Source organism: Bacillus rossius, chromosome 13, assembly GCF_032445375.1.
Source record: "Bacillus rossius redtenbacheri isolate Brsri chromosome 13, Brsri_v3, whole genome shotgun sequence".
NCBI lineage: Eukaryota > Metazoa > Arthropoda > Insecta > Phasmatodea > Bacillidae > Bacillus > Bacillus rossius.
Genome location: NC_086340.1, coordinates 8,695,922 through 8,712,501, shown reverse-complemented (window position 1 = coordinate 8,712,501; position 16,580 = coordinate 8,695,922). Strand labels below are relative to the sequence as shown.

The 16,580-nt window shown below is 38.4% G+C and overlaps 1 protein-coding gene across 1 annotated transcript in view; it reads left to right on the top strand.

Moving 5' to 3' along the window:
• The first annotated feature begins 2,661 nt into the window (after positions 1-2,661).
• LOC134538201 (putative E3 ubiquitin-protein ligase UNKL) overlaps positions 2,662-16,580 on the top strand; it is a 30,506-nt gene continuing 16,587 nt past the window's right edge. Inside the window, exons 1-7 of the mRNA XM_063379295.1 lie at positions 2,662-2,780; positions 2,882-3,091; positions 8,821-9,007; positions 10,091-10,190; positions 10,288-10,423; positions 11,453-11,655; positions 14,325-14,476. Coding sequence (XP_063235365.1) covers positions 2,701-2,780; positions 2,882-3,091; positions 8,821-9,007; positions 10,091-10,190; positions 10,288-10,423; positions 11,453-11,655; positions 14,325-14,476 — 1,068 coding nt within the window. The 5' untranslated portion in view covers positions 2,662-2,700. The remainder of the gene's footprint in view (positions 2,781-2,881; positions 3,092-8,820; positions 9,008-10,090; positions 10,191-10,287; positions 10,424-11,452; positions 11,656-14,324; positions 14,477-16,580) is intronic.

The following is a 16,580-nucleotide window of genomic DNA, read 5'->3' as shown; positions in this document are numbered from 1 at the left end:
TACTCGGGTAACGTAAGTTAGCAATACAAAACACGGGATACAAAAATACACTGGATTAAGGGTGCGCGCACAAGTTACGTGGCACTCGTTACTCGGGTAACGTAAGTTAGCAGTACAAAATACGGGATACAAAAATACACTGAATTAGGGGGCGGGCGATTGGAGACGGCCAATCCCGTATGCAAATGTCTCGGCGCGGGTGTTGTGCCCACTGTGGTGAAACACGCACCGCAATTAAGTTTGTCCAAGTTCCCTTGCGGGTTTGTGGTCAGCGCCGTGCGCGTGACCTTAAATAAAGTTCTGTACGTTGCGGGAGACGGCCCGTGCCGTATGCTGAAGAGCAGCCCCGTTGACCAAGTGTGGTGCGGGGTGTCTTTAAATTGATGCGGCCGGATTAGGTCCTGGACCGAAAAAAGGGACCGGGTACTCACGGAGAGGTTAAGTAATAAAAGGGGTTTGGTTAATTAGTGACTATATTTACCGGACGTTACTTTCAATGTAGACAAAGGATGTTGCCTCTCCGTGGGACGTAGGTCCGCCCCGGTCCATGAGCTGCGCTGAACTGCCGAACTGGCATGGCGTCCGAGGGAGGCTCGGCCTCTCTCACGCCAGGCGTGACCTCATTACGCTAGACTCCAAATGGGTGTGTCTGGAAGAGATTTTATTGTCGCTAAAATCCTCATTAAATGTTTCAGGAGGAATGGGTACGGTTCTTCTCTTGTCTACTCAGGTTTCCGCGGCTTTGCCTTTAATTGCTGTTCGGGTCGCCTGACTCGGGTGGGCCATGGCCAGGGGTGTGTTCCGTTAGCGGGAGCGTATACTGGCGGGTGCAGGTCGGGCTCTGGGGTGGTCGTCGGCCAGACGACGTCAGCCTTTAATATAATGTATTTGTTAATCAACAATACCATGTATTTATCCAACCATTTTTTTGCAGGAAAATGAAACCCAATAATTCCTTCGCAACTATCTTTAGACCAGCACCGACGCTTGTTGCTCCACATATCGGGCAACTTTCTACCATCGACTACCACCTTCATTCATCACACCAAAGTAAGGTCATCTATCATCTAACAACTGTCACCACATCTAACCCCACAACTACATTCGCAACAGCCACCCATTCACTGTTTTCAAGTAATACATGTTACAGACTAGTAATTCCTACAGTGTTCTGGGGTCTGGCCTATATCATCTTGTAGCTTAAGGTTTTATAGCTTTTAGTTTTAGCTTCACTTTGATGTCGCACCTCTTTGGCCCTTAACCAAAGCCCAGGTCCCAGCCCTATACACAGTATGCCACAGCTGATTTCATGACGTCACTTCTGCTCTGTGCGCGCGGGAGTGGTATCCTGGCCTCCTGGTCTCCAATCCCATTCAGGCCACAGATGAGGCCAGAAGTTTTTGCCAGACTTTCCACCATCTTGAGCATTTTTGTTATTTTATTATCACTTATTCGTTTGTACATGGTTAATGTAGTCACTGTGGGTGTGTTTTTAGTGGCACTTCACACAACCTTTGTTTACAATAAAAGGCCTGCCAGTTAGATATCGACGTGCGAGTAATGCTTTACTATCCAGTCATTTTCCTATCCTGGTAATGGTTTGTGTACAAGAGAGACAATGCTGGTCATCGGAGGGGCGTGTCCACAAGCCTGCAACACGTGGATCAACGAGTAGTCTGGTAACTTTCCATCGCAGATTTCTCCGATGAGGTTGCATCCTTGGTCGGTTACACTGGGCCAGATGGTTCACTCCTGCCTCAGAGTTAGAGGCTGCTCTTTCCACAGAGCTGGTACCAGGCAAACAACCATCCCATTATCCACAAAGCGACCGAGTGATGTGCGCCACGTCTCCTCCACTCTGTCGGAGATGGGTCCACGACATGGATGTCTTATAGTGGAGGAAGTCAGACATGTGTTAAGGCAGCTTTTGTATTCACAACGTCATACATTTGGGTGAGGGTCACAGTGCTTTAGGATATTTATATTTGTAGTCGCCTTCAGACATTGTAACTCCTTGTACCTCCAGAGTTAAAATAATTCCTAACACCAACTAGTTCGTCACTTGAGGGTGAAAATATTTGTCGGTGACGAGCCACGTCAGGCAAGGTCAAGAAGCACGTGTGCCCTGCGCACATTAAAACCCATTCTTACGAGAACACCAGTATCTCATTTCAATAGCGCCCTGGGCCGCTACAACACCCTGGAGTACCTCTACTGGGTCAAGAACTTTACACCTACCAGCCACAAGGCGTCTCACGCCCTGAAACCACTTGCTGGGTCTGTGGAGTATCGTTCAGGTACTTCTCTATATGCTAGTTGACGCCCCAGGATACCATTCAGACCATGAACACCACTTTCGGTAGATGGTAGGACTTCATTGTGAAAAATCTTTTAAAATTGTTTGACTTGACATAAATATAATTGTTATACAATACAGTTTGAAAATAGCTGTTTTATAAATCTACATTTCAAAGAGATGGTGATTAGGAACCTGGCCACAAGTTGAATCTATGGACGTTATAAAAAAATCTATTTTTAAATGAAAACACTTCTTACATTACGTAATAATACAATTTGTTTACATTTTTGTAAGGAAAAACAAATATGACCTTGACAGTGACAGTTAAAACCACGTGATGAAAGATCTACCCAATCACAGTGTCCGTACTAAAAAGGTGCGTGCGCTTTGTAGCATGCGCAATGTATTTACAGTTTGTACACAAAATGCCGTCGGAGTCTAAAAGTATGACAGCTCAAACGGAAAAACCAAATCATTATTCGTACGTTGATATTACTTTATATATTGTTATGTGATAAAGATATTTCGTATTATGTCTGTTTTATTCATGATTGTTCTGATATTCAATGTTCTTTTCTTTAGGTATTTGAAGGAATTTCGTGTGGAGCAGTGCCCATTATTTCTTCAACACAAATGCACTCAACATAGACCTTTCACATGTTTCCACTGGCATTTTATGAACCAGCGTCGTCGGAGACCGGTTAGAAAAAGGGATGGCTCTTTTAATTACAGTGCTGACAATTACTGCACAAAATTTGATGAAACTACTGGGGTTTGCCCTGAAGGAGATGAGTGAGTTGCTTGTTTTCTTTTAACTGATGTATACTTTGAACCCACTAGTGAATTCACATCAGACGTTAACATTTGATGGTAAATAGGTATTTTTCAATTAGTGAAGTTTAAATTTTTGTGTAGTTGTTAAGTAATATCACTTTTGTTCTAACACCACCAAGTGAAAATGTGCTTTGTTTTGTTTTATGTTGTGTTAGGTGCCTGCTATTTAGAATATATTTGAGTATTAACTAATAATAGTGAGTTACTTTCAATATTTAATAAACATAACAATTATTATATTTTCACATGAATTTTGCTTTTATATTAAATATGATAGTTCCCTTTTTAACTAACTTGGTTATCAAGCATTGCGATAAAGTTAATTATTTTTTGTTTGATTTTTTAAATAAATTATGGTTTGCATAACTGCATTTATTTTCAACTAGGATGTAAATATTAAAGGGTAAAACCATGTGTATGTGCAGGTTGGTTTAAGTTAGTATGAACTCGTGTGAAAACAGTTCTGCCTTTTTCATTGTTAGAGGTTATTTTTTTTTGTAACAGCTGGTTACAGCATTTTATTTGTGATCTGGATCTTACAGGTGTCAACATTTCAGGGATGGAACTTGGTTTGAGTTGGTTCTGTTATTTTTATTAATCCAAAAAATTTTATAAATTGGTTAGAATTGATTCATATAGTCAGACATTTCTGACGTGAATATTGCAAATTATTTAATTTTTTATCTTGGGTAGTCAGAAATGTTTTAGGGCATCTTTTCAGCATGCAATTTCTAATTTTATTTTATTTACAAGAGTGCAAGTTTGCAACACATTATACAACAATATAGTACTAAGTGGGATTTAAAACTACTTGTGTGGTAAAAGTTATTGAAATCTCATTTGAATTAAAAATAATTATTTGCCTTCACAGAGCAAAAATTTAATAAGTGCACTTAATGCCTGCAGTTTTTTTAAATTATTCACTTAGAAGGAAGAAATCCAACCAGATATGCATTAAGTTGAAAGATGTATATTGTATAATTTGCACTGGAGTACTCTCACACATGATTATGGTATTTGTGTTGCATTTTGCTTTACTTGGGCTCACTGCCATTTCTTTGAGAATGTTTTTTTGTTGATACCTTAATGATTTGGCTATAAACGGTTTTACAAATGTTGATATTTCGGGAGTAGTGTTGTTTGTGATTCCATTACAGTACTGATGACGTCTCCAAGATGGCATAGCTTACATCATTACACACTATTTTTCACATATTTCATTGTTTGAATACTATGTTTTTTTGGTATCATAAACTAGACTATAATCTCTCCCTCCCCCCCCCCTTTTTTTTCTCTAGTCTATTTTGTGATACCAATATTTCATTATCAACAAAATGATGTCTCTAGACATTACAACTTAAGGCAGTATCGTGAAATATAACATGTGCTCTATTTATTACCAAAGTTCATGATTTTGAAAAATAAAAGTTGGGAAAAGTCGTAAATTTTGAGGAATAAATTACTGGTATCGCAAAATAGACTAGACCGGGTAGGATTGTAGTCTACTTCACAATACCAATTGTTTATCATCTTGAAATGTCAAACTTTCTCAAGTTAGTTTTATTTACTGGTATACATAGTACACTAGACTGAGTGTCACTGTATTCTACTTCACGATACCGAGAAAATAATATATCTCACTTTCACAAAATTAAATACCAATATTGCAAAATTCACTAGACTGAGAAATATTTATCTCAAAATTTATCTTATTTAATATAATAAAAATATTACCCTCCATTTCTACCAATTTTTTATTACTTCCAAACTTTTTTCGTACCTCTGTGCCCTAATAATATGAAGTCATTAATTTCACCTCTGTTTTTCTCAACCAATCAGAAATCTGTTATTGTAAGCAAGACTTGACCCAATATTTCATTAGCTACAAAGACATCTAAAAAATGTTAGTTTCAATGTAAATAACTTTTCCGAAAAAATTTTTTTTTTTAAATAAATTAGAAAAATGTGTTTTAGGTTTTAGGTGTTACTAATTTTGGTTTTGAAATTCAGGTTGATTCAGGTTGATTCTAGAGTGTGAGCGTAGCATGTGGGAGTAAACACCCATCTATTTAAATTTAATTAACTAAACAAACAATTCAGCTGGTGGATGAATGTATCATCTGTTCTTTGTCTCCCGTGATTTGGAAGTAGAACTGACCAAATTTGTATCATATTTTTTAAAAGTTTTAAGAACTCCAAACAGCCAGTTAATGTAGCTACTTAAATTAATAATAAAAATTATATAAGTTTTTACCATCCATAAATTTTAAAATGTAATAAAATTTTCTTTAAAAGAGTACAAGACACAAATATCTTATCAAGAGGATAAAACAAATTAATGTGGAATACCATGAAAATTACTGGCGGGTTGAGAACAGTCTATGGGTGGCTTGGAACCTGCTTATGCGTATATGTGTAACTTTGCCGGTAGTACGTAGAGTAAATTAATCATCAAATTTCTGTGCCTTTATGAACTTAAGTGGAGCATGAACAGTGAAACCAATTAGTTGTTAAACTTGTCAAAGGACTAAGAAATAATGTTTTAAAATACAGGGAAGGGAAAGAGTACAAAGGCTTGACTGTGAACGGATAAAGTATTAGTGGGAGCTCACAAGCAAGTGGTCTGAAAAGCTGAATAAAGAGGATTTGGCATTAAATGAGAAGTTATACTGCATCTGTATGTCATTGATTTGATTTTGATGGAGTGAAATTTTCACTTGCAATGGGTGTTCCACTCGGTGGCAAGGACTCTTCCCCTGGTTTCACTCCCCCCCGCCCTCAAGCCTATTTCACTCCCTCCGTCTTCACCAGGAATGAGTATTTTTTTATTTTCTCAGTCCGTGTTCATTTGCTCCGTACCTACCTTTGTGCCCTCTAGTTTCCAGCTTTCTCCAACTTTATCGCCGTCAACAGCCTTACCGATCGTTGTACCCTCCTCCTCCTCTCCTGTAACGTTTCCGACCCCAGCACCCTAATCGTCTCCGATGGCATGTGGCCTCCTTGCCCCTTCCTTCTCTTTCTGCACACATGATTCATCTCGCTGCTCGGCACCGCACTTTCTTCAGCTCCCTTATCTCTGTCCCTAGGTGTAGGTCCCATACCGTCGCCGCATCCGCCGGCATTGGTCTGACCAACGTGGAGTACGCCTTCTTTTACCCTCCGGCCTGGTCCCGTCAGGGTCCGTCTCCCCTTCATTGAGTGATACAGGATTCGTATGCCTCCTTAATTTCCTTAAAAAGTTCTTAATTTTGATTGCTTAAAGCCCCTAAATAGATCTTACAAAAAACACATTGTGTTGTGAATGATGTTTATTATTTTGTTTCGGACTCTGACCGCAAAGCAATGTTTCGCACTTTCACTTTTTAAAATTTTTAACGCTGCTGTTATCTCCTAGCATACTCTTTGTGCCTGCTTTTCTTTTTGGTAATGGTGAAGATGATAAATTTTCATTAATTTAATTATCAAATAGCAATAATAGTTTGATATAGTGAACTGCACGTAAACAATAAATATATTCGTATTCATGTATATACCTGAAGTAATTTGAGCCCTTAAAAACTCCTTATTATTTTATTTATGTGAAAATGTACGCAATGTGATAAAGAGATGACTGCAGTCACCATTGGGTTCATCAGAGACTATGAAGGTTGATGAGAAGGGAATGGAGTGCTGGCAGAATGAAAGGGTTCCGTTGGGGGGGGGGTTTACGGTGCCACCCCAGGGAAACACGGCGACGTCCACTATGTTTTCCCACCCGTCGTCGAGAGACAAACCTGGAGGAGGCGAATGACCAGACAGCTGCTAGGAGAGTCAGAGTTTAGGAGTGGGTTTGTGTGACACCGCTAGCAGCAGTTGTACTTCGGTGGAGCACGGACTAATCAAGGTTCCCACGGACAGGGAGAACTCGGGGAAATGTAAAAGGTGTCTTCAAAACCTGGAAAACACAGAGAAACTGACCAGTTGTTAGTTACCAAACCGGATCATTAATTTTTAATACTAGTAGGATCATTTTATGTCTTGATACCAGTCTGTATTATAATCAAAAATTGTTTTAATTGAAAACCATCTGTTTCGTAAGATAACAGTCAAATGCAACATCTGTGTATTAATTTTATGGTTTAAAGCATAGTAGCATGCCTATCATCCTTCAACCGGTTACAATCAGTGCTGTATTGTTTAACCTTTGATCAAATATTGAGGTTAGGATACAGACTGACAGTGTTGATAGCAAAGCATTGATGAAAATGATGACAGTGCAAACTTTGTATTGTTGGGGAAAAGTTTTGTGTTATATGTGGTTTGATGAGTATTTGTAGTTTAACATGTATATGCGTGTTATCGTGCTAGGTTGATTTAGTTGGACAGGGATAAGAGGGAAATGGTCTAGGTGTAAAAAATTTCACTGACATTTCACCAACTGAGCTGTCAAATTCAGCTGACGTAAACATATATGCATTTGTTTACAAATCATACTCCAATCATAAAACGTAAAGTAGTACCTATATTTGATGCACTTACAGCATTCAAACTCGTATGTACAAAGTGCTTTATGATTTATAATATTTTATAAATATATAATAGATAGCGGAAAACAGGGTGAATATGATCAGAGGGGCGAACAGGATCAAAAGTTTGTAACATTATATTTTGAAACATAATATAGCGGGAAAGAATTACACACAGTACTATGTATTAGAACTATCATTAGAACAATGTATATTTTTTTTTTCCCCTGCATTATTTTTCAAAATATAATGTTACAAACTTTCGACCCTATTCACCCCGTTTTATAGTACCATTCATATTTGTCAGTAGTAAACTTAACAAAAAAGTACCTTTTTACTCTTTTTTTTTAAATATGGAAACTGCTGATCAGCTAAAATCATTAGAGCCAGTGGCATTTTCGAAAAATATAAAATAAAGAAATTACCATTTGTTTACGTTCTTAATTTGTTATTATTTAATTTTTTATGAGATGACTTGTTCAGTATCTTTTTACAAAATTACAGCCACAAAGAATTGTAATAGACAAATTAATTTAAACTGAAATAACTTGCAATGTAAATCATTATAAATTTTATAAAAGTCGCATCTGTCACGACACATGTTTTCGACGGTCCTCGTGTTATGCATGCCGCTCAGATCTGTGAGCTCCCGAGCTTGTGACTCGGCACCTTGTCCATGTCCACCATGGGCCTCTCTGGTAAGTAAAATCAGGGGAGGGGGGTACATGGGTTGTAAAATATATTTGGCGAATAGAAGTAAAAATATCCAAATAGAATGTATCGTATGTAATGTAATGATGATAATGGTAACAATGTAATGCTAACAATGGAATGTCGACTGAAGAACTGTGTGGAATGCTTTGGGACAAGAGAATTCACACTTGGGGAAGATAGCCAGAAAATACACTTTGATTCTGGGAGACGGAAACAAAGCACTTCTCAAATGGAAGATATTTATCTCTGAGGATCATAGAAACTTGAAAATAAGGAAAAATGAAATGAAGAAGAAAAAAATACCCTCGAGTGCTGTTCTGCCGAATATCACTCTCACTTATGTGTGCAATTTTCGGAGGGGACATGTCCCCCCCCCCCACCCCCCCCCCCCCATCCGCCCCGCCAGAGTAGCCCACGGTGTTTCCAAGGCGAGTGTTCGGAGCCGGGGGGTACCGGTCGCCTGCGCAGGTGCCCGTTCCTGCACCGCACGGCCGGCGACACGGAGCGCAGGTACCACCTGCGCTACTTCAAGACCTGCATGTGCGTGCACGACACGGACAGCAGGGGGTTCTGCATGAAGAATGGCCCCCACTGCGCCTTCGCGCACGGCAACCACGACCTCAGGCCGCCCGTGTACGACGTCAAGGAGCTCCAGGTGGGTTTTCATTCGTCCGTCTTCGTCCGTCTTTGTCCGTGTGGGACATGTCAAAATATAAGTTAAATGTTAAAAAAAAGTTAGTGAAAGTAAAAAAAGAGTACTATTACAGAACTTTATTAAAAGTAGATACAAGTATACGCCAGGTTGGGGGGGGAGGGGTGTTTAGGGGTTCAAACCCCCCCCCCCCCCCGCCCCCTCCTTTAGCACCTAATATAATCTTTAATTAAATTTCTTATTCATCACTCAAACAAATTTCATATTAAAAATTAATAAAATTTTTCCAATACAATATTTAAATTTAAGTACCGAAAACTGCTAAAATAGCACTATTTTACACCTTAAAATCCAAATTTTCCCGGGGGAGGACCTCCGGACCCCCCGCTTTAATACGGGGGGGGGGGGGGGGGGGGAGACCATGCTTCTTAACACCCCCCATACACAAATCCTGACTACGCCACTGGTATACACATGTGGTTGTTAAAACAAAAATACAAGTGCAAATATAACCTAAGTAGACAAAAAAAACTAGATGCAGATAAAATCAAAACAGTAATACAGTTACAAATATATACAGTCAAAATGGATCTAAATACCCACGTACGAGGTAAAATATTAATACACAAGAGACAAAGATTGTACAAGATATATGCTAATTACTCAATCTTGTAAACGTTGTGCAAGAAATCTTGTAATCTAAATGTTTGTGAGTGCTTGTGTATTTTGCGAAGCACGTGTAGCTGTGTGACATCCAGCGAGACGGAGTTACAATCACTGAACCATCTAGTTTGCCAGAAGACTTCTATGTAAGTCAAAACGTCCAGCACGCACGGCACAGTATCAGGAGGTGACAAATTCAAATGGTTTTATCACAGCACTGCTCCACAGACTAACTGGACCTAACACTAAATGTCACTGCATTTTAAAATGCTTGATAATTATTGTGAAAATGTGATTTTTTTTTTTAAAGGTAAACAATTTATTTTTGTTTTAGTATTTTTTTTAAATTTTGTTTTGATAAACACGTACAATGTTAGGCAATTCTGCAAGATGTTTCATGGAAAATTTTTTTTAATCTTTCAGGCACTAGAAAATTCCGATTCTGATCCCAATGCTGTTAGCAATGGTCCAAACGTTTTGGATAAAGAGCGTAACTTGATGAATGAAGACCCGAAATGGCAAGGTATAAATATTTATTTTTTCTTGGAAACATTTTTGCATGCAACAGATTTTTTTTTTTGAGTGTCTCTCTCTCACGAAGATGACGTGCCTCTGCTTAGACACGAGTTACGTGCTGGCGAATTACAAGACTGAGCCCTGCAAGAGGCCTCCCAGACTGTGCAGGCAGGGGTACGCGTGCCCCCAGTACCACAACAGCAGGGACAAGCGGAGAAGTCCCAGGAAGTTCAAATACAGGTGAGATATTTGCTTTTGATCTTCCCTACGCCCCAGATTCCCTTCATCGTGCTGGGTGCATCCGAAACAAACATAAAAAAGAAATTCAGGTTCATCTGCAGGACTTGGTGGAGGAGGCAGAAACAGCCATGGACGTAGCTGCATGAGTTCCTCTTTTTATCGCTACGTACTGCAGTGTACAAGGAGGTATGTAGTACTAGGAAAAGTGGAAAGGGGACTAGTGAATATTTAGGTTATGGCAGACACTTTTAATTTTTCAGTGACATTGGCCGAAAATTAACCAAGTGTATTGTGAATCGGCAGAAGTGCAGATTCAATCAAGTATTGGCAGAGTCGGCTTCGGCCGATCCGTATCAGCCCAGCTCTGGTTTGTAAGGGATCGTCCATTAATCACGTGAGGCTCGAAAAGGGGGGGGGGGGGGGGGAAATCACGAATTATCCCAAAAGGGGGAAGGGGGGGGGGTTGTAGAGAGATATCACGTGTATTTATTTTTTCGCGCGATTTCTACTAAACTGAAAAGCGACGCGTGACCTTGACTCGCCGTAGCCAGGCAACAATATCCCCGCCCGGCTCGGCTTGCCAGTAGCCAGTAAAGACTGTGATTTTGGCGCCGAATACATGCGTAAATCACACACATAAGCCTTTCCTTTATTAATTTTTATGCCAATTGAGAATAAACCTGCAACCCTTAACGCGTGTGTCTGGACATTTTTATCAATCACTGTGCTTAGTTTTCCAGAATTAAATTAGATTACACCTATATTTAAAGATGATAATATTCTGAAATTTTTTAAAAAAATATTTTGTACCAAAAAAATACACGTGATTTATTAAAGGGTGGGGGGGGGGGGGGGTTTGTAGTCTGAATGAAACCTCACCACAAAACACTAGGGGGGAGGGGGGGGGGGGGGTTAAAAATTTGCTTAAAAAAAACATCACGTGATTAATGGACGACCCCTAACACGTGTCGCCTGAAACGGCGGGAGCTTCGCGAGCCACGGCATCGTCTGGTTGGCCGGTGCCGGCAGGTCGACGCCCTGCCCCAGCGTGAAGCACGGGGACGAGTGGGGCGAGCCGGCCAACTGCGACGGAGGCGACGGCTGCCCCTACTGCCACACCCGCACCGAGCAGCAGTTCCACCCGGAGATATACAAGTCCACCAAGTGCAACGACGTGCAGACGGCGGGCTACTGCCCGCGCGGCGTCTTCTGCGCGTTCGCGCACGTCGAGCGTGAGTCTCCCCCCCCCTAGCGGCGCGAGGGTCGCATTTCCCCACGCGGAGCAGGGACGGAGTGGTTCTGGCATCGTCTCGCGATGATGATTGATAGAAGTAGAACTCAATTGAGGTATTTCAAGACATAAAAAATAAGGGTTTAGGTTTTGGATGTTCCACACTTGTACCCTACCTGTATTCCCAGTGCACGATAGGTAGAGACCCGGAAATTTCTCTGGATTCTTCTGGCCTCAGGATAGAATTCGAAGTTATAGGTGTGCTCGACCCATGTTTACTTTCCCATTGGTTGATTTCTTAGCCAGAACATTTTTATCCTTGTTATTTGGCACTAGCTGATTCGCTTACTTCTCTCCTAGCTGGGCGTTGTTGGCTCACGGTCGTAGACGGGGCGTGTCCAAACAACTGCTGGCCAATCACGAACACAGTGCGAGAGTGTGAAGGTTTGCATTCTAGCTTGCGACTAAATGAATCCGCGAAATTTACGGGTCTCTAACGATAGGACAGTCCTTCATTTTTAGGGAACGGATTTTGGTGTCGTATCCGTTGCCGATCTGTTGCCCAAATTCCAGGCATGCACAGAGCTCACTTTTTCGTTGATTTCGTCAAGATGGCGAGACCCGCGTCTTGCTCCATTAACTCGTGTATAGTCATGTTGTGATCGTCGGGGGACGTACCAAGCATGTTGGTGTGCCGAATGAAAATTTATGATAGCGAAACTATCCTGGAATACATTTTGTACACAATAATGGTCCTGACAGGAAATAATCACAACTTTAAAAGTACTAGAAAGGTGGTTCTATCTCTAGTATTTTGGCCGTAACAGTTATATCGATTGTTGCGAAACGTCTGCTAAAATGCGTTGAAACCAGTTTCTAGCCTCACCCATTGAACCGTTTATTAAAACGGTTACCGATTTGGTTCCTTACTGGGATTCGGTTTGGATACGTTCTTTAATACTGCCCGCTAGTTATGTTACGGTCGTATTCCAATGTGGTAGTGCTTACCACCTTACCCGAATGTTTTGGAATACTGCTCTTAATGAGGTATTTTTTAACCAACTGTTTGAGTTTTAAAGCTTGAACAGTAGTGAGGCTACTTTGAAAAAAAAAAGGGGGGGGGGGGGTGGGAGAGAGAGTATAATTCTGACATACCCTGGAGTTTGATTTTCGCCTGAAGAGTGGGCATCCTGGAATCATTATAAAGTTTCTAAAGTTTTAAAATAGTCAAAGTATACATTTGGTGGTCTAGTGCAGAATATATTGTTCTTTGTGAATGAATCTTCATGCTCACCATAAGATATTTTTTGTTTTGTACTTGGATATGAAGTTTAATGAAAACAAAGTGTTTACTGTACACAAAATGTTATGAATATTTTTCACCTTAAGAGCTAAATATAAACACAGTGGTAGATGTTTGTTATGTTTTCGATGGCTTATATTTATTGCAAAAAGTATCAGGGAAAGGACAAGGAAAAAAAATTTCAAATATTTATAAATCTAATCAAAGAGACAAACTGTTGTTTTTAATTTTTTGTGATATTATTATTGAAATCCTTTTGCAGTTTACTACCATTATTCATTATATAACAGCACACTGTACAGTCCATTACGATCAATGAGATTGCATCTTTTGTTGTAATATAGATAATTTGTTGCGTTAAACTTTTATCTTGTTTGTTACTTTGTTACCTCAAATTACCTATAATTATGTACTGTGTAAGTAAGAAAATGTAACATTGTTACAGATTTTATTACTGTGTTAAACAATGAAAAGTAATGTTATACAGGATGTTCACAACCTGTAAATTCAGGGAGAAGTCAGGATATTTGGAATTGGCCAGGAAAAGTCAGGGAATTTATTTGAAATCCTGGAAATTTCATGGAAACTCCCAAGTGATAATAATTTGAGGGGGAAAATTCATGCCCTCGCCTGCCATCACCAAGACTTAAGAAATATATATATATTTTTTTTCAGATGGTTGGTTTTAGTGCATAGTCACGCATTATAAAATAGTGTATGCAATGTTATGTTAAAATTGTTATTTTTTTTTTAATGATACTAAGCCAGTATGGGAATGGTGAGGGTTATATTTTTGTTATTTCTGTCAGAAAATCACATGCAGTAGAACATTGATTATCCGTGACCTGATCAACTGGGCATTCAGTTAACCAGGTAAACATATTTTTTTTTTTGGAGGGGGAAAACCAAGCCCACAAAGTATAATTCATTAGGGAAGAGACAAGAAAGGAGTAAAACTAAAAAAACTATGAATTTAAAGTAGTGTCAATAACACTTGTACATTTGTTTTGTATAAATTACCTATGAAATTTTGCTGCATTGTATAACCTTACATATAAATTTGAATATCCGTGATTTTTGCTTATCCGTGCTGATCTCTCTCCTCCTCCCCATTACCCCGGTTAATCAAGGTTCTACTTTAATAGTAAATTATTAAAAAAAATAATAGTTACGGAAATTTAAAATTAGGATCATGGGAAGACAAAATTAGTCTGGGAAATTTTTTTTACATATTTGTGTGGACACACTGGTAAATGAACAAAAAACAAAGATTGATCAGAATTAGTGCACAGCATTTGTTTTATGATATTGATGGGTCTATGTTAACTTAAGATGGGAGTTTGACCAGATGTGTGTGAATGTTACAGAAGAAATAGCTTTAGCCCGAGACTTGGCCGCTTGCGTGGACTCCGGAACGAATTTCGCCGATTTGCTGTCAAGCGCCTTGCCGCAGGATAAGAGAGATAACGGAGGCACTTCAGATGGAGCAAAGAAGGATGATAAAAATGGAGATGTCTTTGTAAGTAATCAAGTCAGATGTTCACAGCATGTTGTTTGTGGTTAAACGTTCAGGATGAAAATCCTACCCTACAAACTCATGTCTTGCAGTTCGATGGACGAGTGAAATTGTGTCACAACTAAGGAAATCATTTATTTTGAGATTATTATTTATTTTGACCCTTAGTAGTATCATTGCCCAGGCCTGCCACCTAGATCTGTTTCCAAATCATGTTAGTAGCATTTGAAAATCCTTTAAAGTCCTGTAATATTTGAAATCTAAATTCACATTAGGTTTTCCGGTAATTTTAACATACAAACTACAAAGTAATATAATAGGGGTGAATGTTGAAAGTACAGGCTTATTGAAACTGAGATAAATTAATGGAAAACTTTTTGTCTTGTACAGGTTTAAGTAATTTGGTGAAAGGGTATTAAAAAAATATTGCAAGAGCCTTTTTTACAAAATGGTTGTTTAATTTTTACCTTCTTGAAATGAAGGTAAGTATTATCTAAAGTGAAATTTGGCTATTTTAGGTAAGCTGTATTAGTAATTTATTAATTACAATTTTAACAAAAGTTACATAGTAGTGGGAAGTAGTCAATCCAGGACTAGATGTAAGGGGTGGCTGCCCCTTGTTTCAACATAGTTGGGTAAATATTTACTTGGGCGGTATTTCCGAAATTTTTTTTTAAAAATCCGAAAATACCTTTATTTAATGCTCTTCAACTTCCTCTTTTCATTAAAAGCGGCGGAGATTAGAAATTCCAAATACTTTAGGAGATATCGAATTTTTAAATTTCTTCATATGTAGTTGAGCGGTATTTACGAAAAAAAATGTTAAAAATCCGAAAATACCTTTATTATATGCTCTTCAACTTCCTCTTTTCATTAAAAGCGGCGGAGATAAGAAATTCCAAATACTTTAGGAGATATCGAATTTTTAAATTTCATCACAATACCAGTGCATTGATATGGCGTATACCATTGTTTCTTGTTTATGTACGAGTATATACTTTTTTTATTGGATAATGATGTCACGTGATTGTTCGTGATAGGCCAGAATTCAAACGAACCAATACGTGATTATTTAGTTCATTTATTGTTTAAAACGGTGTTTAATTACCGCCTCCAACTTAGGTGAGTTTTTAACGTTTCTAATTTTAAAGTCTTATTTGTTATTTTGATATTGTTGCGCAAGTAATAAGTAACAAAAAAATTTACGTGAGTTGTTACTGTACATCCTTTGTTACGGGTTTGTTAGGTAAGGTCAGTTACATTATAATTAATTTAAAACTAAAGAATAATTAAAATTAATTCACATTATTTTTAATATCACCTTAGTTTGAAAGTATTTATAATGTAACTGACCTGACCTAATCAACCATTTTAGTTTACTGTTCACCCTCTGTCCGGGTTTGTTTGGTCAGGTCAGTTACATTATAAATATTTTAAAACTAAACAGCCATTAAATTAATTCACAAAATAATTTTTAATGTCGGCTTAGTTTGAAAGTATTACTAATGTAACTGACCTGACCTAATCAACCATTTTATTAATTACGCATTCACGATTCTCGTATTCACGAACGCACTGCAAAATAACAAAAATGGCGCCGCTCGAATGGTTCCACAGGTCTTGTATTGCAAAATTAAAAAATTCGATATCTCCTAAAGTATTTGGAATTTCTTATCTCCGCCGCTTTTAATGAAAAGAGGAAGTTGAAGAGCATATGATAAAGGTATTTTCGGATTTTTAACATTTTTTTTGCAAATACCGCTTAACTACATATGATGAAATTTAAAAATTCGATATCTCCTAAAGTATTTGGAATTTCTTACCTCCGCCACTTTTAATGAACAGAGGAAGTTGAAGAGCATTAAATAAAGGTATTTTCGGATTTTTAACATTTTTTTTTCGGAAATACCGCCCAAGTAAATATTTACCCATAGTTGATTAAAACGGACTATCGAACATCATGTGTACACTAAATGACTAAATGTATAAGTAAAAAAAAAAATTGTATCGGTATAAAGCTAACAAGATTTATTGTGCAGTTTGGATTTTTTTTTTAGGTACATAGCAAATACATATTTATCATATGTAACAAATAATCTGTGATTAA